This window comes from Cottoperca gobio, chromosome 21 (genome assembly GCF_900634415.1).
Source record: "Cottoperca gobio chromosome 21, fCotGob3.1, whole genome shotgun sequence".
In the NCBI taxonomy this organism is placed as follows: Eukaryota; Metazoa; Chordata; class Actinopteri; order Perciformes; family Bovichtidae; genus Cottoperca; species Cottoperca gobio.
The window spans coordinates 21305450-21328540 of record NC_041375.1 but is presented as its reverse complement, the minus strand read 5'-3'; the positions used below and the strand labels follow the sequence as shown (position 1 = coordinate 21328540).

Sequence of the window (23091 nt, the reverse complement as noted above, 5' to 3'; positions counted from 1 at the left end):
TCAAACATTCGCCATCGCTCAGTTTGGCATCAAGCATTTTGCACTGAGAGACTCCCAGATGAGCAACATCAAAGAGACCCCAGGAGCTGGGAAACAGCTGCATTACGTGTCTGAATAGCTGAAGGTTTTATTTGTGGCGGTTGAGATGATCCTTTTTTTATTTTTAGGAGTCAGATAAATCCTTATATAAGCTAGGTGAGTCATGGTGGGAGCAATAGACAATGAGGGAATGTGGGAGGGGTTGAGAATAACTCAGAGCAGAAGGGACAGTCAGATTATTACGTCTCAACTTCGGCCAGATAAAAGATACCAACATCTACAAATCACTGGCAGATCTCGTGTTGGACCACTGAGGTGGGAACGCTCGGTGATCGGTGACAGACCAGGCAACAGAAAGATAAAAGAAATAACATTAGAGGAGAGCAGCTCAATTGAAAACAGGAATGCAAAGAAAATGAAAGAAGGGGAAATTAATTTAGAGTTTCCCATCTTTCTTTTCTTCAGCCTCCTTATATGGTTACATGGCCACTTTAAGAGTAGGTGTGAGTGACAAAGAAAATGCCTGGGGTTGTGTGTACTGGGCACTACAGCTGTACTCTTATATCTTGCACGTACTGTACACACACTCAAAGATATAGACTTATACTATCCTTGGTCCACAGAGAGTATCAGTATTTAGACACAGGTGGGACAACCAGAGGGCTCAACAGGAGGCCCGCAAACAGCTGCGGTTTGCGAGTAGCCATTATTACGAGTGTCATTCAAACCCACTGATACAACCACACACACACATACTCACGTACACACATGCATGATGGCAAGGGATACTGTGACCTGGTGCTGACAGCTGGACGTGAGGTGATGGATGGGTTACTGTACTACGGCGTGGAGAGGGTTGGTATGCAATGAGGGCGAAAGTTGACGGTCTCTAAGCAGGCCTGATAGGGGTTATTTATACCCTCCTCATCTGTCACCTTCTAGTTCTGACAACGAGAACAAAATGAAGGACTGCTGAGAGATTGGAGAGAGAGATGAAAGGGGGGGGGGGTGATTTTCTCAGAATTTAAGATCTATAATAAATTGCGATCTGCTGAGTGTCAGTGTCACTGCAGTTGTGTATTTGAAAGGAGTAGTAAAAAGATCAAACTGTCTACAAAGCTTAATGTTATTCAGGTGGTAGGATGTGGAAAAGCGTCCAGATGAAGCTGTCAAATGCTAAAGTAACCAGATGGGACTCGTCTTCCCACTTGCTGTTTGAATAAAGTCCCGTACTTTTGACAGAATACTTTCTCTCCTCTCACTTCCCGCGTCTCTTTGTTTCCCTCTCTCTCTCTCAGGTAAGTGACTCAGGGTCAAAATGACCGAGCGCTACGACTGCCACTACTGCAAGGAGTCCCTGTTTGGGAAGAAGTATGTTCTGAGAGAGGAGAATCCTTACTGTGTGAAATGTTACGAGAGCCTCTACTCAAACACCTGCGAGGAGTGCAAGAAGCCCATTGGCTGCAACACCAGGGTAAGAGATGTCCCCAAGCACATTGTGCACATGAGCCCCAGCATGCTCTCTCTGTGGGTTTCTGTCTCCAACACTACTAATCGTCACAGTAGGCCTGTCTAACTGTCCGTCTGATGTTCCTGTAGGACCTGTCGTACAAGGACCGTCACTGGCATGAGGAGTGTTTCATGTGCTTCCAGTGCAAGCGCTCGCTGGTGGACAAGCCCTTCTCCACCAAGGATGAAAAGCTCCTCTGCACTGAGTGCTACTCCAATGAGTATTCCTCAAAGTGCCATCAGTGCAAGAAAACCATCATGCCGGGTAAGAAGAAAAAGCCACAAAGAGAGCAACATGTTTAGATTAAGCAGATTCCAACTCAACAGAGAGTAAAATCAAGCGCAAAGTCGCAATAACTGCATTCACACAACCTCACAAACACTTGACCTTCTTGGTTAACCCACAACATTGAAACAGGAACTCAACACACACACACACACTCTTGACCTCCATGCAAAAGGTAATGCATGATGCCACATTATTACATGTTATGATCTAAAGTGTCCTCTACAATACAGACCAAGCATTTAAATAACTCTTAATACGTCTGTAGATGTTGCTGAAGAACAATTAAATTACACACTTTTCCATATTTTATTTGTAAATGTACAATTTCTCATAAGCAAGACAAACATAATTGAATATATAGTGACTCCAACACATTTAGTTTTCCTAACTGTGTCTGTATGTTGTTGTCTTTGCATCCCTTCACTAACTCCTTCCGTTCCTTTACTTTGTGTCTCTGAAGGCTCCAGGAAGATGGAGCACAAGGGGAACAGCTGGCACGAGACCTGCTTCACCTGCCAGAGATGCCAGCAGCCCATCGGCACCAAGAGCTTCATCCCAAAGGACAACAGCAACTTCTGCGTGCCCTGCTACGAGAAGCAGTTTGCCATGCAGTGTGTGCACTGCAAGAAGGTCAGACACTCAGAGCGGTCCATGTAACAACGATTACACCTGTATGTGCGACGACAAAGTGTGACAACATGACATGCTCTTCCCCTTCTCACCAGCCAATCACCACTGGCGGAGTGACCTACCGTGACCAGCCCTGGCACAAGGACTGCTTCCTGTGCACCAGCTGCAAGCAGCAGCTGTCTGGCCAGAGGTTTACCTCTCGAGATGACTTTGCCTATTGTCTCAATTGCTTCTGCAACCTTTATGCCAAGAAGTGTGCCTCCTGCACCACCCCCATTAGCGGTAATCACAATGTTTGGTCTCCCTGAATCTAAAAAGGATTGTTTACGAAGTGTTTCCTGTTTATTTGACTTGTTCCTCACTTTCAGGCCTCGGAGGCAGCAAGTACATTTCCTTCGAGGAGCGCCAGTGGCACAATGACTGCTTCAACTGTAAGAAGTGCTCCGTGTCCCTGGTTGGCCGTGGCTTCCTCACTGAGCGCGATGATATCCTGTGCCCAGAGTGCGGCAAGGACATCTAATGTGGTCTGAGGGCGACGATCGATTGGTTACGATAGAGGAATGACAGATACAATACATACGATCAGAGCACAGAGCATAGCATCTTTACAACCTAGCATTACTATGAATGTATATTGTTAAATGCCATGAAATTCAAACTACTAACAGGGTTACTTAGAAAGTTTATTTAAGTTAAATGTTCACTCTTTGAGAAAACTTATCACTGCTAAAAATAACTGTTGGCATTAATGTGAAGACCTTTGCTTATGAAACAGAAACATGTTTGCAGACACTGAAGCATTTTAATGTAGGCTATCCGCTTTGAAGTGTAATAATTATTATTGCTTTGTGCATGAACTAGTTTGATGTGAATGAGTTCTGCTATTCCCAATTAAATATATTAAAGTGTGTCTTTATGCTTTTGATTGCCAGGATTTCAGATTTGCAAAAGGGGTCAAAATATTTATTTAGGCAACTTCTGAGCAGAGAAAAGCACACAGATAAAAAAGTTAGTGCAGATCGGTGGGTCTGATTTATTATTTTTGACCACAGCGTTAGTTTAAGATCATCAGACATGAGTCACATGAAGCTCCTACTATTAAAACCAACAAAAAGTATTTATTGTATCGAGACAATTTATTAAAAACAAACTGTTGGTACAAACATGACACTAGATTTGACAACAGATTCAAAATGCTGTGTGAATCGTGTTCCTGTGTGTTTGATGAACATCGTTTCAAAGACAACAGCTGAAAGTTATCCACAACTTTTAATAAATATACTTACAAGACAATAGTTAAATCCATATTCCTTTCTTTCTGAATGATTTAAAAAGGTGATATTCAAATATGTGAATGCTACTTAGTGGTGGATAAAGATCAAGCTGTATAACAAAATCATTTAATCTCCATGTTGAGTGCAATATGTGTACAATACCACATTTCAGTCATATTTAAAAACCCTGAACGACTTGCTAAACAGCACTGAGGTTCGAATAAAGCCAAATATCATTCGAATGGAGTTTATTGAGAAGAAAAATGACACACACACACACACACACACACACACACACACACACACACACACACACACACACACACACACACACACTTAAAGAGGCAATAGAAACATGTTTTGCTTTAACTTATTATGAAATAAATGTTATTGCACAATTTAACAGCTGTAGAATAATGACTCCATCGTGGTAAATTTAAGATTCTGATTTACGACACAACAGGAAGTACGTCAACCATTGCGATATCAAGAAGGAAGGTCTTGCTAGTTCTAACCCCGAGAAACGGAAATGGTGGCCGGTGGAACAAACGAAGTTACCGCGGGAAACTAAATGCAGGTTTTCCTGTGCAGTGCTGCCAACTCTTTCCCAATGAAAGCAGCGCGCAGAAGTCAGACACTGATTTGCATATTGGTGTGTATCATAATTGAGAGCCCCTGTGTTGTTGGCAGAAGAGCCGTGGACTGAGATTACTCTGAGCCGCTTTGATGTATGAAAAGCAACATCCAGTCATAAAGATCTGTCATCCCACCCAGAACATACAATATGCAATGCAGCCAACCAATACACTCAATACAAACAGGATTACCTTAATACTGGGAGGATGTTGTCAAACTGCAAACAATATTTCTGCTGAAGCCAAAAAGCAGTTTCACAACCTTTGAGAAGTGTTTGTGCCATGCGATCTCAAAAGATGCCTCAGTTAATCGTTCAGCTGCATTAGTTGTCCTGTGTACGAGCCTTTGTTGTCCAGAAACAGAAGAAAGCTGCTCTATTTTATTTACTAATTTCTCTTCCAGGTGTGTAACTTTCGTTGAATTTTGGATGCGTCGTTTGGAAATGCGGCTCCAAATGACTTCTCTTGAAACCAGAGCCGGTTTGTTTGCACATTAAGCACGAAGGGTTCGACTCGTGGAGGACAAATACAAACTCCTCTGTCCACATTACTTGAAATGTCCTTTGCTCATCTTGTGTGGCTCGTACCTTTCTTTTCTTTTTTTAACGGGAGCAGCTGTTGTCTGTCCACAAACCACATCTCCAGTATCTCCCGCTCGATTGGCGGTTGTTGGATGCGCCAAAGACTCGTTTTTCACGCTTTGTTTCTGTCCACCTGCTGTGCAACTATTTAATAAGAAATCTATCAATTGTACGTCTGTAGAAACACACGAGAACTAGCATGTAATGGTGAAACGAGTGGACCGGAGCCAAACTAACGCGAGTATGAAGTGCCAGGTTGGTCGTAGTATCCTCCAATTTAAATGCTCCAATTTAGCAAATGTCCATATTCGTAAGCATGCATATGTTAACATATTTTTAATGACCTTAAGTCTATTTTTTTTCTATACTAGCCCACCATGTATCTACTCGTCCAAGAGCACATTCGCCATTGTAGTATTGATAGACCGCCACAACTGGCAACTCCGCAGTGAGTCAGTGTTCCGCTGAGCAGGTTTAAATATCTTGTTTCTGTCTATATTTGCATCTTTTATCAATTATTATTATCAATTATTTGTAGGCTAATAGAGCAGACACTGTGTTTTAATGTGTTGTATGTAATAGCCCTGCTTGTTTTTAGTGTCTTTATGAAATATCTATTGACTGCAGTCATATCTATCACTCCTTTATTTAGCCCACGTGAGCCACCAATTAACGCTTGGCGAGCCGCAGGAGGCTCGCGGGGCGCGCAATGAGTAACACTGCTGTATACAATAAGGACGTAGTATCTGTGACGTCTCACACACAGGTTTCTGAAGAGACGTTGTGCAGCTCTATGTGGGCGGGACCCATCTGTCACTCAAAGCCCCCATGCTCCTGATAATACATAACTTTAAGCCTGAATATAATTAAAACGGGCGAGTTATATAAACATACATGAAGGGGGAAATTCGCCTCAAACCGTTTTTGTACCACGCTGTAAACATGTTTATTTCTGCAGCTAAATGGCATTTTAACATGGGGGTCTACGGAGATTGCTCCTTTTTGGAGCCGGCCTCAAGTGGCCATTTGCTGAACTGCAGTTGTTGGCACCGGGTTGCACCCCGAGTCTGACTCTCTGGTTGAAGCCACTGGCCGTGTATTTCAAGCGGTTTCATCCTCCCCTTCCGTTATCTATCATTTTGCAGGAGCACCGTCACTGCATCCCGTGCTTGTAATTTAAAGGTTTAAAGAAATACAAACAAGCCAGAGTGTTATATTCCCCTATAGCAGAGTGATAATAGTGCAGCCAGACCTTTCACCCAGCACTGACACAGCGCTGTAGACATGGGTTTAGATATGCAAGACTAACAATAATACCATCTGAAAATTCTGGGGGAGATTGAAAAGTTGTCTGTTGCCCCTTTAAATATTTGTTTAGCACTGCCTCATAACGTTCAGAATCAGTCACAATCTCAAAATAAGAGTCCATAGCAATTGTGTCAAAATCAATCTGTCTATTAAAGTCATAATACTAGCAATTACAACATTTTAAAATAAAACAAAAATCACCCTTCAACCCTTGCGAGGCAGTACTGGAGGCCATCTGACCAAAACCAACATGTTCACAGAAACATAATATCAACAACCATCATTTCTATAAATGGAATTTTAGAAAACAAAACTTGTGTTACTTGTTTTGTCCTCTAGGAGGTCTTCATCTGTGGCTCTTGAGAAGAATTGCTGATCATCGATGGTAAGGACACTTGAGGTTGTGGAGAGCAACAAGGAAGCGGCACCTCATCCTGTCAGCTCTCAGGACTGAAGGAGAGCTGTGACGTGGACACACACACACACACACACACACACACACACACACACACACACACACACACACACACACACACACACACACACACACACACACACACACACACACACACACACACACACACACACACACACACACACACACACACACACACACACACACACACACACACACACACCTTCTGTGATGTGATGTAATTAGTGGGATAACTGTGATGGGGAGAGCACCGGTAATGGGCAACAACATCTGGGCTGGGGGGGGGTGGGGGGGTGGGGGGGGGGGGGGGTGGAGGGAGTGGTCTGTCCTTCAGGTCTGTGTGAATAGGGGTCAGAGGTCAGGGCCATGACACATGATGGATCTTTTTCTTCATCTCTGGAGACTCCATTGCATTCTGAAGAGATGGAAGATGAAACATTAGGTAATGCATTACATGATGGGTTACTTTACATAAGCATTCCAATATCAACGATTCATTACATTTATGGATTTATAATAAATTGCTATCGTGAGTTTTCGTTTTGCAGACTGATAAGATTTGAGTTACAAAGAGTTTTTGCCGCCATGATTTGTTTTCATCTTCATTTACACAGTGATTATAGTTTTCTTTTCAATACATTGCACATCAAGGAAGTCTGTATTGTGAAAGTTTTGTAAAATACAATATAATATTGATAATTCAGTTTCCTTGAAGGTGACAGAACAAGTTCTTACCGAGCTGCTTGCCTCTCGCTTGAGGTTTGCTGTGTCAGTGCTGCAACGAATGGACGAGGAAGACGAAGAGGAAGAAGAAGAGGAAGATGTGTTTCCAGAAAGCTTGCGGATGGGGTTGGACGGGTTTGCAGCAGGAGGAGGTTTCAACCTGTCCGTGATTCCCGGTGACATGGTGCTTCCCTCTGGTTTCTTTACTTTCAGCGGGCCGGAGTGAGAGGAGCTGCTATCAAACACAATCAGAGGCCGTTTCCTACTGTGGTCGTTACTGGAACTGGAAAGGACCAAAGAACAATGACAACAATAATCAATCATTTAAAAGTCAAATGGATTAAACTCATGTTGACGGTAAAGACTCTATTTTCAAGCATAAGTGCTTCTCTGTGCCGCCATTTTATCTGAAGCACACTGACATTATTGTCTCGCTAATGCTGGCTTGGTGTTTTGTTGACTCACCGCGCATTGCAGTGGGAGGAGGGAGACAGTAGAGGGTGAAATGTGGCCAGCGCACTGCACTTGGTGCCAAAAATGACCTTGTTTTGTTGCGTCTACCACCCACCTGTGTTCTGTAATATACATTCACTTGAATTGTTGAAGACACATGCACAGGAGCCTCTTTAAAAATCACACAAACACCTTTAGTTACCTTTTACACTCTTAATTAACACCGGCGAGGCAGAATAAAGCACAATGATTGATTCTTATGCGTAACTGTCAACATCAACAGCGTGTAACTTATGAGGAAGGCCTTTCCTGTACAGCATTACCTCTTTTTTACAGCCATCCGATTACCCTCAGCAGATTCACATTCAAGTTTTAGGGATGCAGCTTTTAAATTTGTGAAGAAGAAGTGAGCACAGGTTTAGGATTGGAACTCGATATCAGAGTTATCCGAGTCTGGCCGTGTAGATTTGTGATTGTAATGACCAACATGACGTAATAGAGAAAAACAATATTTCCCGTCCTGGTGTATCTTAAAATAACATTATATCATTCCGACATTTGTGAGTTCACAAAAATACATTTAAAGATGTGGCCAGCTGCTGGATAAATGTTTGAAAAAGTAAAGTTTATATTTTCCTCAACGGTTAAGGGACGGTTATATTACAGAGTAACATACTGCCCATGAAACGACAGTCTTTGATGTACATCTTGAAATCTGTGCTCGATATCCACTTCATAGAACACATTGTTCTCAGCAAAGGTCAAATATTCAATGTATGTTTCCTCGGGTCAACATGTTGAAATGACCCACAGTATATACAAGTACATCTCTACAGATTTCTACCATTCAAACTGTATTTGTCCATCTAGCTTCATACTTTTCGTCATTTTAACTGCGAGTAAAGCCCTTTACAGATCACTTACAATGTTAGTTTATATCAAGAGACACACATGCCCTGGGGACATAGGGATGATCCCCTCCAGGGTAGTAAGCGGTACCGTTCTGACCTGTGTCCGACCGGGGTCTGTCTCCTTCGGGTCTTCTCCATCCTCTTTCCCCAGCGGCTGTCGGGTAAAGTCCTCTGCGGCCGCGGGATGACATGCCGGAGGTAAATCTCTGTGAGTCGGTCCCGACTATCACAGCCTGTGGTACTGATATGTTTCTGGTTGAGACAGAAATAACTGTTAGCTCACCTTCCCTGATATGACATTAATCTGCTGTTAAGCTCATGAAACAAACAGCCAGTTAGCTTGTATGCTAACATTATGGTATCTTTCCTTAACCTCGACAAAAAAAGACACTTCCCACGTTCCTAGCTAAACTTTCACTTACCCCAATTAAGATAAGCTGCATAAACTCTTGAGACAACAGCTCAGGGTGCAGTAATAGATCCACATCCGAGGAGCAGACAGTCTTTCCATCTTGTCCTGTGGAAGTCGCCATATTGGATGCTTAACTTTTCCCGGCATGCACCGCGGCATAACGACACGGCATGTCATTCACTTTGCCTGCACGTTTCTGTTCCACTAAATTGATTGTTAAAGTTTAATTACACATTTAAAAAAATATGCATTTAACATAAAACTTGTATGATGTAGGTTATATTTCTTTCTTATAATTTGATATTTTATTTATTCCTATTTTTATTTATTTTTTATTATTATTATTATTCTATTTATTTAAATAATTTATGTTGAGTTAGTGAGTACATGTCTGAAATGTTGGTAATTTGAATGTTTTTTCAAAAGATAAGTTTTCAAAAATAAACAGAAATATTCAGATCCTTTACTGAAGTAAATGTACTATTATAACACGGATAGTTTTGGTCCTTGATTATGATTGGCAGCCGTTTCTATAAAAACACACATCTGACCGCATTTTATTAATATTATTGAACAAATTGTTCTAATCACCGTTATCACGACCTCTCGTGGCTTAGATACCACACTGTGAAAATACTTGTGTACAAAGGTGACACAAGCCAAGAGTGCTGCAAGGCAGGGGCAGACACGTAGCTAACTGTACCCTATGCTAAGGTTAGCCAGCTAGCTGTTACTTAGCTATGCAGCAGAGTTGCCCTTGCAAAGTGTATTTTAGTATTTCTGAATAAAGAATTAAGATAATAACCAGCCATTCTGTTACGTTTAAGTTAAAACGTATGTAGGTTAAAATAAGTCAATGTTGACCTTCACATCGGATGTAAATGTCTGTTTGACTAATCCATCCAGCCTAATTTGTCTTTACACTCTTGTAATAATGTGTTTTAAAGCTGCAAATCAATGTATCTCAGCTGTGGGGATGTAGCCCAACATACAGACCAAAGCCGTTTCTCTGAGCTCATACCGGTTGACTGTTGAGAAACTCCTGCAGCGTTGGGAGGAGTTGTCATTGCCTCAGATCAGGAAGTTAGTGACTTAAGTGATTACATTAGGGATGATAATGTGATGTAGAACCATGAGGTCTTAATTAAGAGGGAGCGGCACATGACTTGGCACATGAGTAAATGTATAGTGTTTGCATTGACTCTTGTGTTGTGTGTGTAAATGTAACGTTAATGTGTGTCTACATGTATGAAAACCACTTCCCTTTTTACCTCACACATTAAAGAATCAACATATTGAGAAGGGAGGGACGTTAGCAGCTAAGAGATGTACTTGTAATTTACAGCATCTTTCATATGGGACATTAAACGATTACTTGTTTCTCCCTGTGGTTCAGAAATTAGAAAAGAAATCAGTCTACACAGAAAATAATTTAATTGGTTGGTTTATAACATGTTAGTCTCAAGTTTAAAAGCTTTAAACTGCACCAGGTGCACAGGTTTAAAACGTGAATATGACTTTTAGAGGTGACGTGATTAGTGATTCTTCGATTGGATGGATAGAAAAAAGTATAGACTCATTTAATAATCAATTCTTTTGAGCAAAACTTACAAACATTATCATTTCCTTGCCTCTCAATTATGAGAATATGCTGATTTTCTTTGTCTTATGTGACTGCTGCTCTGAAAATCTGGGTTTAAGGGAATTTTGATGGGCCATTTTATATTCAATTAGTTATTGGAAATATTTATTGAATTAGTTCACATTAATTGAACTCTGTCATAATAAACAAACAACTTCTTTTTTACAGCATTATTCTAGTACATCTCAAATATTTCCTCCTCCCGCTGTGGATCACACGTCCCTGATTTGTCCAGCGATAACGCAAATACAATTAATGAAAGACAAAATGGCAATTCAGTTTGATAATTCAACAGGAAATGGACAAAACTTAATGTGCAATGAAAGAACAGCACCATCTTCCTGCGTCACGCCGTACAGCACTATGACCCATTTGACTGTTTGTATTATTATTCATGATGTTTCAGCCTTTATACTAATATCTCAAAATGTAAGTAATAACGTATTAACATCAAAGTGACACACACATTTAAAAGGTTTAATCAAAACCACAGTGCATTCACTAAATGTGTTCATTCAGCATATGTGTTGATAAAGAGAAAAACTTGTTACAATTTTCGTGCAGGCTTCATTCTTCCAACTTAACCTGAATTCATTCGACACAAACCGCTGAGTTTATTGTCTTCAATGAAGTAGATATACATCCACTCACGGTGAAAAGATGTCTTTAGTATCCAAGCAACCTATTTCCATTATGTATATTGTAAAAGCAGCTGGCAGCAGTTTGTCAGTGCAACATCTTTTTAAAAAAAACTGCATTTATTTACCTGGATTTGTGATTCGTGAATCGATGATACAAACAGGTAAACATTCACAGCTCAATAACTGGCACACGTCTTTGTTTACACACTCATGGTTTTAAACAACAGTTTCAAATCACACAACGTTGTGTTCCTACACAAAGTTCATTAAAAAAAACATTTATTTTATTTTTTTAAAGACGTCAGTTGAAAGTTTACGCACTTTCCCGTGAGAACATTATTGAACATTTATACCTTGTATGTTTTTTTTTTTTGCTGTGAAACTCATCACAAAACTGACAATAGAATTATTATCACAACTACTACTCGAAGCCTGAAGATTGAGTCTACAATCTGAAGAAACATTGATAAAACACATCAGGGACAGATTATGAAGAAGGGTATGAAATTGTTTGGATGGCAGTAAATTTCAGAAACCATGAAGCTAAATCTTGGGACTGAAAGCAGCAGAATAATCTCACCATGAGGTCTATTCAGTAGCTCTTTGCAGCTTTCGATTGTCTCACATGACCTTCCTCAGCAGGTGACGAACTGTCGAGGAATTGTTAAGTATTTCTCATCCGTGTTGGCTTAAAGATTTAGATTAAAAGTTCATTTTTTACTCAACGACCAGTATACACTTTGAACGTGAGCGCTGATTGCTTATTGTGAGGAAAAGTAAGAGTTAAAAACAGTTGAAAGTCAACGCCTGCTGGTTTGTGCATCGACACACTGGTCCTCATGGTTTCACACGGCCGACTGAGTCTCGCTGCACACGTAGATGTTGCTCGGCCTCACTCTCCTGCGGCTCCTGCCCGGCACTCTGGGACACAGTCTGCAGCTCTTGGGAATGAACTCCTGACAGGCCTCCCTGAACTTCCTGATCCTCCAGCAGTAGATGACGGGGTTGAACACCGTCTTCAGGTAGCTCAGCCACAGAGCGCCTATGCTGATCGGGTAGAAGACCGAGCTGTAGTAGAACTTCCGGCTGAACACGGCCAACAAGCTGACCACCGTGTGCGGCAGCCAGCATACAGAGAAGCCGACAAAGAGGATGAGGATGGTGGTGAAGGCTCGGGTCTTGAAGCTCATGTCCACCTTGATCTGAGGCGGCCGCTGCAGCCCTGTGAGTCTCATTTTGCTGACTTGGTTGAGGGCTGGCAGGCAGGAATGCTCACTGGTGTGGTTGTGGATGCGCAGGGTGTTGCGGCGCACTGTGTTGAGGATGCACATGTAAGAGTACAGCATGACAGTGAATGGTACAAAGAAAACTGCTACTGCCAACAGCACTGTGTATCCACGGTCTGCCAGAGAATCGCTATATCCTAGCACACACTGCGGCGCCCAGGCACCCCCAACACCTGCTGCACCTGTCCTCCACCCGATTACAGACGGCAGAGACACACACAGGCTCAGCAGCCATGAACCTGCGATCAACAGTTTAGCTCTGTGTGGGGTCAGCTTGTCCTGCCGCTGCACAATGATGAGGAAACGGTCCACGCTGATGATGAGGAGTATGGACACCCCCTCCAGGACGAACAGCCAGTACAGCATGATGGACGCTCGGCAGAAGCCGCTTCCAAAGCTCCAGTCGGCAGTGGCTACAGTGACTGCAGTGAAGGGCATGCAGAGCAGAGACAGCATGATGTCCGAAAAGGCCAACGTGGCGAGGAGGAGATTGATAGCGGAACGCATGGCAGGTTTCTGGTAAACAATCAGACACACGATCGCATTGCCGAGGAAACCAATTGTAATCATGAAGATCATGATGGCGGCCAGGGTCACGCGCAGAGTGACCGATATGAGGGGAGTCGCAGCTTCTGCCGGGAGACTTTCTGCTGCGTCCTCCACGTTGTCCGGCCCCATGAAGCTGCACTCCTCCAGCAGGCTTTCATTACAAAAAGCCATAGCAGCTGTTATGAAGGGATGTCAGCCCAGACGAAGGTACATGTTCGATTATTGTTGTGGCGTGCACATTGGGTTGTCCTCCAGCAGTTGGTCTCCCATGGAAATATCTGAGATAGAGACAAGAACATCAACTTATGGGAACAGAAAACTTGTAAACAAACAGTCAAAATACATCAGAGTGTATGAGTGACAAGGTGAACCTCCCATGATGACAGTGCATTACATTAATGTGTCTGTCTCTTAAAGGGGACATATCAAGAAAAACTCACTTTTTCAGTGCTTGTGCACATACATCAATTTCTTCCTATGTCACCTGCAGGCTCATTAGAATATACCGCCCCCCATCTGAGTATCTCCGCCCGGGTCTTGAGAACTACCTTTGCAAAGGTGCGCCATACAAGCAGACACACCATAGTGAGAGATACAGTCACACAGGACAGACATGTGATGCCCACAGGCTTGAGAAAGGTTGATGATTAACAGCTGTTCGGACTCACATATACAAACATTCACACCTCCGACCCTCCAAAGCACACAGTGCATGTGATGCTTCACACGTGAATAGAAACACACACAGCTACACGACAGTATAGTACACACCCATGGTACAGCCTGTCTTCCTTCGATTTAGCAGAAGCTCATTCTTGGATAATACTTCAGACTCTGATGCGACCTTGAAAACACCGGCATCTTCAGGACACACAGGACACGTCAGCTGCTCCTGGTAGTGGGACACGTTGTGTCGAGGTCTTCAGGGCTCAGAGGTTGTCTTCGCAGGGGGACTGGCTCTTAGGAGCTGGGGGACAAGTAGACCAGTTAGGCGTCATAATGTTTATTATTATTAAAAATCTAGATGTGGTGTGGTAGGCCTTTTTACAGCAGATGTTATCAGGGCTGCATGATTATTTTCAATATTTTCAATTACTTTGCAGATATTCTTTTCTTGATAAATCGATATTAATTTTGCTCAAAATGTCAGAAAATAGTGAAGAATATGCATCGCAGTTTCTTAAAGTCCAAGGTGATGTCTTTAAATGGCCAGAACCCAAAGATGTTCAGTTTAATATGAAATAAAACAACATTTTCTGACATTTCTGCAGTTGCCAATTATTATTCTGCTGATTAACTAATCCATTTGTCGACTAATCGTTGCAGTGATAGTATAGTAGCTGTTATTAATAACATTATCAATGGCTTTGTTTATATTCAAGTGTCCCAGTGAGACGTGGCAGAGTGACAGTGAGTCAGGATTCACAACAAAGACCCTGAAAATGAATTTAATTATTTACATCTGTGACATTTCAAAATATCTTCTGGGGAAAGGCTTGTGGGTTCATTGATTGTGCTTGGATAGTAAACAGTGTCTCTGTCGCTGCAACACATCTAATGTTAAGAGTCAAACGTCAGAACACATCACTCACAAAATGTACGTTTGCATTAACGTACGTAACGCAACAACGAGACGTCGTCTCAGTAGATGACGCTTCACACACACACACACACACACACAGGTGGAAGGAAATAATCCCTCCTGTGACTGTAGCTACATTCTTGCACAAAAACCCTCATATGCCACTGTATAGCGTTGCTGGTTGTTGCCAAGGCAACAGGGTCACCAGTTCCATGGCAACAAGCAGCCTGTACTCTCATCACTCATGACAAAATGTTTTACAGGGTTTGCAATTTTGGACTTTTTCACAATTTAGGAATCAAACTCATAGTCGTACTGTTCTTTTCTTGAAACATAAATCAAAGATGCTTCGCAGTCAGACACATGTTGTGTTAAGGTCTTTTGTATAATCAATTAAGCAATACATCAACAACATGGCAAATAAACACAAATGTTTCATATATCTAAAACTATCTTTATTTAATTTAATTTCCACCATGAGGTATTGCTTATAATCTCTTCCCAATAAACATATATAATCCGTTGATGCATACGTTGATTAGGTGCAAATTAGGTCAAGAAGATAATGAGCTGAGTTGCCCTGCAGGGGGCTCCTTGGTGCTTATTTCAACAAACACAGGTGGTTTTACTCAGCTGCTTTGCTCGGATCAATACAAACATAGAGAAAAACCTCAATCAAATACATGTGTTGCCTATTCCTTTTATAATGTGCACGTTTTGATGATTTGCTGAGGAACATCATCCAGATGTAGTAATTCATTTGAGAGGAAGCAGCTCCCCGATGCAGGCTCATTTTTCCTGTTTTACAATGGCGTATATGTGATGCCATAATCTATTGGTCCCTGTATTGATATTCCTTTGCTCACATCCAGTGACATTTAATAGTTTGTACAGTGTGTCCTCCTCACGGTTACACGTGAGCCTGTTTCTCTCCATCACCTGTGTTCCTCTGTCAATCACAGGCTGCTCAACCTGTCTGCATCAGTCAATGCAAATCTGCAGATGCATCATTGGCATGAAAGAATAAATACAATATGTTCCCCTGTGAGCAACGAGTGGGGGATTAAAGCAATAAATGATACATTTTTAAGCATTAACCAGACATAAATAGGCCTACCTCGACGTTACATTAGATATCAGGTTTCATGCTTGTCTCTCCTCGAGCCAGTCAGCTCGGCGATCGCATTTCCTCTCCTGTGCATGTCGAGCTTTTCCCAAAATATCTCACTTTGAACATTTTACTGCCGTATCGATCGCCATCGTGCCGCCTGCGGATGATGCTGACGCCAGAAGAGCAGGTGGTCCCTGATTTAAAGGAGCAGTGCGGCGTGCCTTTATTTTACATGTGGAACATTTTGCGTCTGTATTGCTAATTAATGAATAAAGTATAATCAGTATGATGTCACTCTTTGCACTGTAAAAACTGCACATTATAGACTAACTTCAGTTGTGTTTTTCCAAAAGGTAGACTGCTACCTAACACAACAACAAAAACAACGCAACAAATAGGCTAATAAGAAGGTGTTATTACTAATAATATGTTGTCCACTTTAATACGTACAAAGCATATCGCACATTATAATTGTTTGTATTGAAGATGCGCAGAAGACATGTGTAGGTAATTGTAGGTTTGGAGAATGAGCTGATAAATGTCATCAGCAGCGATGCAAATTGTAACATTTACAGCATTTTTGACCAAAAGAATTAAGCAAACATCTAATCTTAAAGGACAACGATGGAATCTTACACACACAATAATATTATTATTAATAATGATAATAATAAATGGTACAAGCTACAAAAAGTGCACATTTAAAGGAATATGGATGCACAACATCTAACTTCTATTTACCCATAATTTCCAAGATTTTTAATTTATTATCACCTCTGCAAGAATATCAGTATTATTATTATTAGTATTAGTATTATGCATGTATATAATAATAAATCATATTGTCCACATCCACTGCTTCAAACATCCACGCTTGGGTTCTGGTTTTCTCCTCTGGAATCATTACGTTGTTTTACAGGTTATTATATTGAATTATTTAAAAAAAAGTTGTTATTCAAGATTATCTTGTGAACTAATTTTGCCAAATGTACAGCGATGTAAAAATTCATGAACATGCATTAATTAGTTTTGTCCAGGAGATGGCAGCATTGTGCCTTTCAATCATTGAAGCATGTTTGAGACATTTATTTGCTGAAGTTTTTATAGTATTTTCTTTTAGTTATTTAAACGTAATCGCCTCTTTATAGAGCATCACATGTCCATACCTATTGTACAGTAAAAGCTTAATTTATTGGTAAAATGCTTACATTGTGTTTTGAGGAGGTATGTCACACATTATGATATAACGCTGGCTGAGTCCAGATGTGCAGAACAACATCTGTAGACACCGACTTTCCAAATGTAATTAAATTGTAATTCATTTTGATTGTATGCTCGAAAACTGACTCAACAGTCACACACATACAGATACACACACGGTTACATTCACACAATTAGCATGCAGGCAGAGATCTTTTTCATGGGCATGCTTGTCTAAATTGGCATCGTGCCCATGTGTTGAACATGCCCATCAAACGAGTTCCACTCCACCGGTCTGGCACATGCATGCTCGTCACGTTCGGTGGCACCCACACAACAAGCTTGCTAGTCAGAGAATTCATTTCCCTCTCCATTATTCCACAGATGTTTGCTTTAATTTCTTCCTGATGGGGAGACTTTGGTACTCCATCATTCACCAAAAAAATCAAACACAGAGCAAAGTGAAAAATGTTCACCACTAAATCAGAATATTCAGCGGAGAGGAGAAAAGCCCACACCAGTAACAATATTGACTTTGAGTTGATTGAGTCTTGTGCAGACAGTTTTTGTGTTACATTCAAGGCATTTTGATACATTCACACACAATTACAACCACTTAAAATGCACTTTTTGGGTCTTTTATTCAGGCGTTGCCTGCCTCTGACTGCGAGCAGGAGTCGTGCGTGTCGTGAGCGTTGATTTACACTGAGGAAGCCACAGTGTGTTAATCAGTGTTGGACTTTAGTGGTTAACCAATCTCAGCAATGTGACAATAATTAACACCAAACAGTGGGGACTGATAATGTGCAACCCACAGTGAAATAGTTGTGCATTAGCACATGCTGTTCTCTGGTTTGTGTCTGTCGTATGTGACAGCGAGCCAAACTGTGAGTCACAAATAGCATTAAAGGAGGGATTATCGTGCCATAATTGCTTTATGTAAAGCACCTCTGAACAAGGCTTTAAGAGCAATTATGACCAATTATATTAGGGGGAGGTAACAGCGTTCTTACTGTGTTAGTGATGAAAGAAACTCCAGTGATGATGATACTGAGTTTAAGTAGCACATACACGTTTTGCTGTCATCGCAAGCACAAATGCTCTTCCTGTGAGCCGAGGGGTGATTGAGGGGTTTTGGGTTGAGGTTACTGTAACATCAGCTTATACCTTCAGATGCAGGTATTAATATTCAGAGAAGACACCTTCGCGTTGTGTGATGACAAAACCCTTTAAAGGGCTTTTTATCCCCCAATTCCAGCCTTATCTCCAATCTTTACATCGCTAAGCTTTGAGGGGATCACTCTGCAATCCTTACGAGTTTAGATTTCGCCTCCATTTTTCTCAGAGAAGCTCAGTGGGAATACATCATGTTAAGAGGTATCGGTAGATGATTACAGAGAGCTGTGGAAAAACCTTTCCACCTCTGTGTGATATTGCTGTGGTAGCTGAGAGCGTGCAGGAGAACTCCTTTACGTTAACATTGTGTGTTCGATATGTAGACCGGGATTGGCACTGAATGCTGACAAGCTCCGTACGTCATCGCTCCAGGAAGTACTAATAAGACATTGAAAATAGTTTTAATGACGTTTTACAACATTATCATTTACTTCGTTGTCATTTCTGCAAAAAGGTCATCTCGTCTGAGAAAGACAGAATCAGAATCTTCTCAGATCTTTTTATAACAAAAAATCAGTTCACTCGTGTCTAAAGTATCTGCATCACAAGTTAGTGAAGTGTCATCAACATTCCTTCTTCATACGTACTCGTCTCCCTTCAGGCTTTTAAGGGATTGAAAATTGACCCTGAGTGACGACGGCTGCACAGGTTAACGTGTAAAACCCCATTCAAACCGCCCATTCATGCAGGCAGGCTGCTATTTATAACAGATTTTCCCCTAAAACCTGCCAATGTTTAGCAAAGTAACACACTCTCAAACACACACACACACACACACACACACACACACACACACACAGTCAGATTTATTTCGTATTGTTAGGACACATGTTGCTCCTAAAGGGACAGAAATCGGTAAAATGAACGACAGAGTTACTAAGTGTGAGTCAACGTGGAAGCTTTTGGGAAAATGAACAATAAAGAACACTCAATTAAAAGTGTGACTTCTGCAGTAAACCATTAACTTCCAGGTTTTTCTTTATTTCTCTGAGTTCTGTCTGGTTTGTTAGCAGCTACTGTAACAGCTGACCTTTGACCTCCTTTGCTTTCTTCCACCACTCGTCCGCTCATCTTTCATCCGTCAATCACATGTTTGATTGCAGGCGTGTGTTTCTGTCTGTGTGCGTTATGGTTGTGTCATGTTTGTGGGGATCAGAGACAGAGAGAGAAGAAACAACAGATTGTTTCTCACAGGCAGCATCCTGAGCTACTCGCTGCCAATCTGCCGAACCCATCGTCTGGCTCGTGTCCCGCCATCTCACTGTCACCTTGGCAACCGCTGCCGAGGTGAACTACCAGCTGGGATAGTCGACCTCTGTTGGCTGAGTGCCAGTGAGCCGCAGTCCGTGGCCCTGATGCGGGATGTGTATGGCTGCAACGATATGCATTATATCACACGAAGAAGAGACGTACGTGGGGAGGTCAACCAGCTCCAATAGTGTCAACAGAACCAGGAGGCATTAAAACGTGGACATGGCGTTGACTCGTTGCAGATCATTTTCATTTACGTGACAGTTATGAACCCTCCCAGGGATCTGCTTTCATTTGTTTTTAGTCTGTTCTGCTTTAGGTTTTATTTTTGCACCACTAAATGTTTTCCCTCCAGTTGGAATTTGTTTTATTCTATTTTATTTTTCTCCGTCTATTGTTGGAGTTATTATCATTGCTCATTGTTGATGTGATTTTCCTTTGAAGTCGAGAGGGTTGTGAGTGGGTTGGGGGGTCTATGGGGGCTGCTGGGGGAGCAGACGTACTGCATGTGTGTTGTATGACGGCGTGATGTCTGTGCGTGTGGACCGCAGGAAGAATACCCTGGTAACTTAGCAAATAAACAAACAATTAAATGTAACTGTTTAAAGCTTAATGAAGAAGGACAGTTATCATTTCCGTTATTAAACAGCCGACAATTAACTTTTCAATTAATTATTTTGTATACAAATGGCTGTAATCATTTCCGACAGCACAAGATGTTAATGTTTTATTTGACCGACGGTCCAAAAGATATTCATTTTATTATCATATATGAAATTCACCCACCGAAGCAGCGACGTTTTGAAAGAATTGATAGATTTTCAAACTTTCCTGTGAATTGATTAGTGTATTTCTCCTCTTAATTAATCGATTAGTAAAGCTGTGATTAACAAGAAGCTCAGCCTTTATAACTTTTCTGTATTACGTATGAAATAATGTCTTTGATTCTCATGAAAGATCATTTTAAATTGCCATTTTCGACACTTCTTGGTTTATTGCACAATATATAATTGAAAAGCAGTGTGTGTGTGTGTGTGTGTGTGTGTGTGTGTGTGTGTGTGTGTGTGTGTGTGTGTGTGTGTGTGTGTGTGTGTCTCAGATATCTCAACACAGTTCTTTCCTTATGTCAAATTTATTAAATAATTAGTCTATTCCATGAAAATAAGCACAGTGGGAAAAAAAATAAATAGTCCAAATCATCACAAGAGAATACACAGCAGATGTACTTGTACATAAACTTAAGGGAATGTTTGCTAATTTAAAAAAAGGAGTTTCCTATGAATGAAAACACATGACTGGTATAATCTTAAATCGACCTTTGACCACCTTAAACTGTGTCACGACATAAATCCACTGACACACAACACAAGTGAGAAACACATTTGAAGGAAGATAAATTATTGCTCATTAAAAACAACTTAATGCTGAATAAAATGCATTTAATTGACGTCTTTCATATAAAAGAAACGTAGGATACAACCCAGTCTAGCCTGAGGGACATCACGCTCTGCAGCATTACAGGGGAACCTTTCTTTTTAACATATAGAGATATGGAAATCACTCTTTTCTTTGCACTTTTTGGCATCAGATTGAAAACATTTTCATTATGTTATTATCCCCTTTTGTGATCCAACGTACCTTTAATAAACTTTAAATAGTTTTCTATTCAGAATTTAGTTTTTCTTTCTGTCCCAAAGGCTGATTCATAGTGCAGAGGATATACCCGAGGATGTGTCCTGCTCTGAAATGAATACACACTGGATAACATCATCATTGAGGATCAAAGAACAAGGGCTGTAAGAAAAGTTAATCAATTACCATATCGTTTAGGGAAACATGAAACATTTTCTCTAAAAATGTATTCAAACACTTCAAACACAGTTCAGAATTCTCCGGCAAGTTATTTTCACGTGTCGCTGTACATCCTCTTGCAGTCTATGGAGGGGGACGGTGTGTCAGGACCCATGCTGCCCACCTGCGAGTATGCGTCCTCCGGAGTGCGTGGCAGTCCTGGCGGCGTCATGCGCTTCTCTTTCTGCCTGCGGTTGCAGAACCAGACCCTGACCACCTCCTTCTCCAGCTGCAGAGTCTCCGCCAGAGAGTTGATCTCCTGCGCGGATGGTTTTGGACACTTGAGAAAGTGGCTCTCCAACGCGCCTTTTACGCTCACCTCGATGGATGTGCGCTTTTTCCTCTTCCTGCCCTGGGTGGAGATCTTATCGATGCAGGTCGGGCTCCCCGTCGTGGAGTCGGCCTCCTCCAGCCATTTGTTTAGCAGTGGCTTCAGCTTGCACATGTTCTTAAAGCTCAGCTGAAGCGCTTCAAACCTGCAGATGGTGGTCTGTGAGAACACGTTGCCGTACAGGGTGCCCAAAGCTAAACCCACGTCTGCCTGCGTAAAGCCCAGCTTGATCCGCCGCTGTTTGAACTGTTTGGCGAAATGCTCCAAATCATCAGACGTCGGCGTGTCCTCGTCTGAGTGTGGTTCGTGGTTCACCCCGTGGTGCTGGTTATGGTGCGTGTGGTGATTATGGTGGTGATGGTGATGGTGGTGGTTTCCGTGGTCCAGCTCCGGGGACTCCCCGCGCAACAGCCCCTGGTGCATGAGGCTCTGCCCCGCGTGCGAGCTGAGCATCCCGTTGACTGTAAAACTGCCAGTCTGGGAGTAAATGAGCGACTGTTGCTGCTGCTGCTGCTGCTGCTGCTGCTGCTGCTGCTGTTGCTGCCCCTCGGTGATGCTGATGTGCGACGCGGTGGTGCCTCCCCAATTTCCCGGGTGCGCCTGATGCGTTCCCAGATGCAGGGACCTGTGGTGCAGAGCGGTGCCTGTGTGGAGGTCCTCCCTCCCTCTCTTCACGTCCTGCGGCTGTGAGCTGGAGGACCACGGAGAGCCGGCCTCGGCTGCTGCCACCGCGGCCGCGGCTGCTGCGGCTGCTGCGTGTGGCAACGATGTCACCCACTGGTGTGCATGGCTTAGCATGTGCCCCCCGTTGCTTGCCACCATGGCTCCCTGCATGAAGTCACTCTGCACCATCTTTACTGAAGGGTCCCCCCTGTATCCACTAGACACCGTGGTCACAGCGGTGCTGCCCGGCTGCATGCCACCGACCCTCCGATCAGAGTGAAGGACCGGGCCGGATAAAATCCTGCTGCTGGCTAGGTATGGACTCGAGGTGGCTGTTGCCATCCCCCAATGCATATATCTTCAGATATCTCTCTCTGCTGGTGTTTTGTTAAAGTCTAAAGTTTATTCTAATCCATGAATAAAATGCAATCTTTATAAAGCGTGAAATCACTCCATAGAGGCTCAGATGATAATGTTAGTTATATTGCAGGTTGTGCGCAGGGAGACCTGTGTGATAAAACACACGGTCTTAGCATTCCTGTGCAACAAAACAATAGACTTCAAAACTTTTCTCTGTCCCGAGAGCTCCGCCGTGCGTAAATCCACAG

General features: G+C 42.2%; 4 protein-coding genes across 4 annotated transcripts in view; 1 reads left to right on the top strand and 3 right to left on the bottom strand.

Annotated features, from left to right (window-relative positions):
* fhl2a (four and a half LIM domains 2a) overlaps nucleotides 1-3353 on the top strand; it is a 4476-nt gene extending 1123 nt beyond the window's left edge. Inside the window, exons 2-6 of the mRNA XM_029459038.1 lie at nucleotides 1338-1513; nucleotides 1639-1813; nucleotides 2298-2467; nucleotides 2563-2749; nucleotides 2836-3353. Of these exons, the coding sequence (XP_029314898.1) occupies nucleotides 1358-1513; nucleotides 1639-1813; nucleotides 2298-2467; nucleotides 2563-2749; nucleotides 2836-2987 (840 nt within the window). The 5' untranslated portion in view covers nucleotides 1338-1357 and the 3' untranslated portion in view covers nucleotides 2988-3353. The remainder of the gene's footprint in view (nucleotides 1-1337; nucleotides 1514-1638; nucleotides 1814-2297; nucleotides 2468-2562; nucleotides 2750-2835) is intronic.
* A 3043-nt stretch (nucleotides 3354-6396) lies between these two features.
* On the bottom strand, nucleotides 6397-9342 carry c21h2orf49 (chromosome 21 C2orf49 homolog). Its single transcript, XM_029459207.1, has 4 exons — nucleotides 9211-9342; nucleotides 8886-9040; nucleotides 7437-7707; nucleotides 6397-7116 (listed from the first exon to the last, which is right to left on the bottom strand). Exons 1-4 carry the CDS (start codon nucleotides 9319-9321, stop codon nucleotides 7060-7062), a joined length of 594 nt encoding a protein of 197 aa, XP_029315067.1. The 5' UTR covers nucleotides 9322-9342; the 3' UTR covers nucleotides 6397-7059.
* Nucleotides 9343-11305: 1963 nt separating this feature from the next.
* gpr45 (G protein-coupled receptor 45) lies at nucleotides 11306-16155 on the bottom strand. Its single transcript, XM_029459179.1, has 3 exons — nucleotides 16018-16155; nucleotides 14090-14285; nucleotides 11306-13596 (listed from the first exon to the last, which is right to left on the bottom strand). The coding sequence occupies exon 3, from the start codon at nucleotides 13487-13489 to the stop codon at nucleotides 12329-12331; it is 1161 nt and encodes a 386-aa protein (XP_029315039.1). The 5' UTR covers nucleotides 13490-13596; nucleotides 14090-14285; nucleotides 16018-16155; the 3' UTR covers nucleotides 11306-12328.
* Nucleotides 16156-20769: 4614 nt separating this feature from the next.
* pou3f3a (POU class 3 homeobox 3a) lies at nucleotides 20770-22928 on the bottom strand. Its single transcript, XM_029459171.1, has one exon. The coding sequence runs from the start codon at nucleotides 22835-22837 to the stop codon at nucleotides 21545-21547; it is 1293 nt and encodes a 430-aa protein (XP_029315031.1). The 5' UTR covers nucleotides 22838-22928; the 3' UTR covers nucleotides 20770-21544.
* Nucleotides 22929-23091: the final 163 nt, after the last annotated feature.

Excerpts from the sequence above, each read along its gene's own strand:
- c21h2orf49 (XM_029459207.1), bottom strand. The coding sequence starts at position 9,321 with ATGGCGACTTCCACAGGACAAGATGGAAAGACTGTCTGCTCCTCGGAT. Across the intron at positions 7,708-8,885 it reads CAGACCCCGGTCGGACACAG|TTCCAGTAACGACCACAGTA; the intron begins GTCAGAACGGTA and ends GGTCCTTTCCAG. Across the intron at positions 7,117-7,436 it reads AGCGAGAGGCAAGCAGCTCG|AATGCAATGGAGTCTCCAGA; the intron begins GTAAGAACTTGT and ends CCATCTCTTCAG.
- gpr45 (XM_029459179.1), bottom strand. The coding sequence starts at position 13,489 with ATGGCTTTTTGTAATGAAAGCCTGCTGGAGGAGTGCAGCTTCATGGGG.
- pou3f3a (XM_029459171.1), bottom strand. The coding sequence starts at position 22,837 with ATGCATTGGGGGATGGCAACAGCCACCTCGAGTCCATACCTAGCCAGC.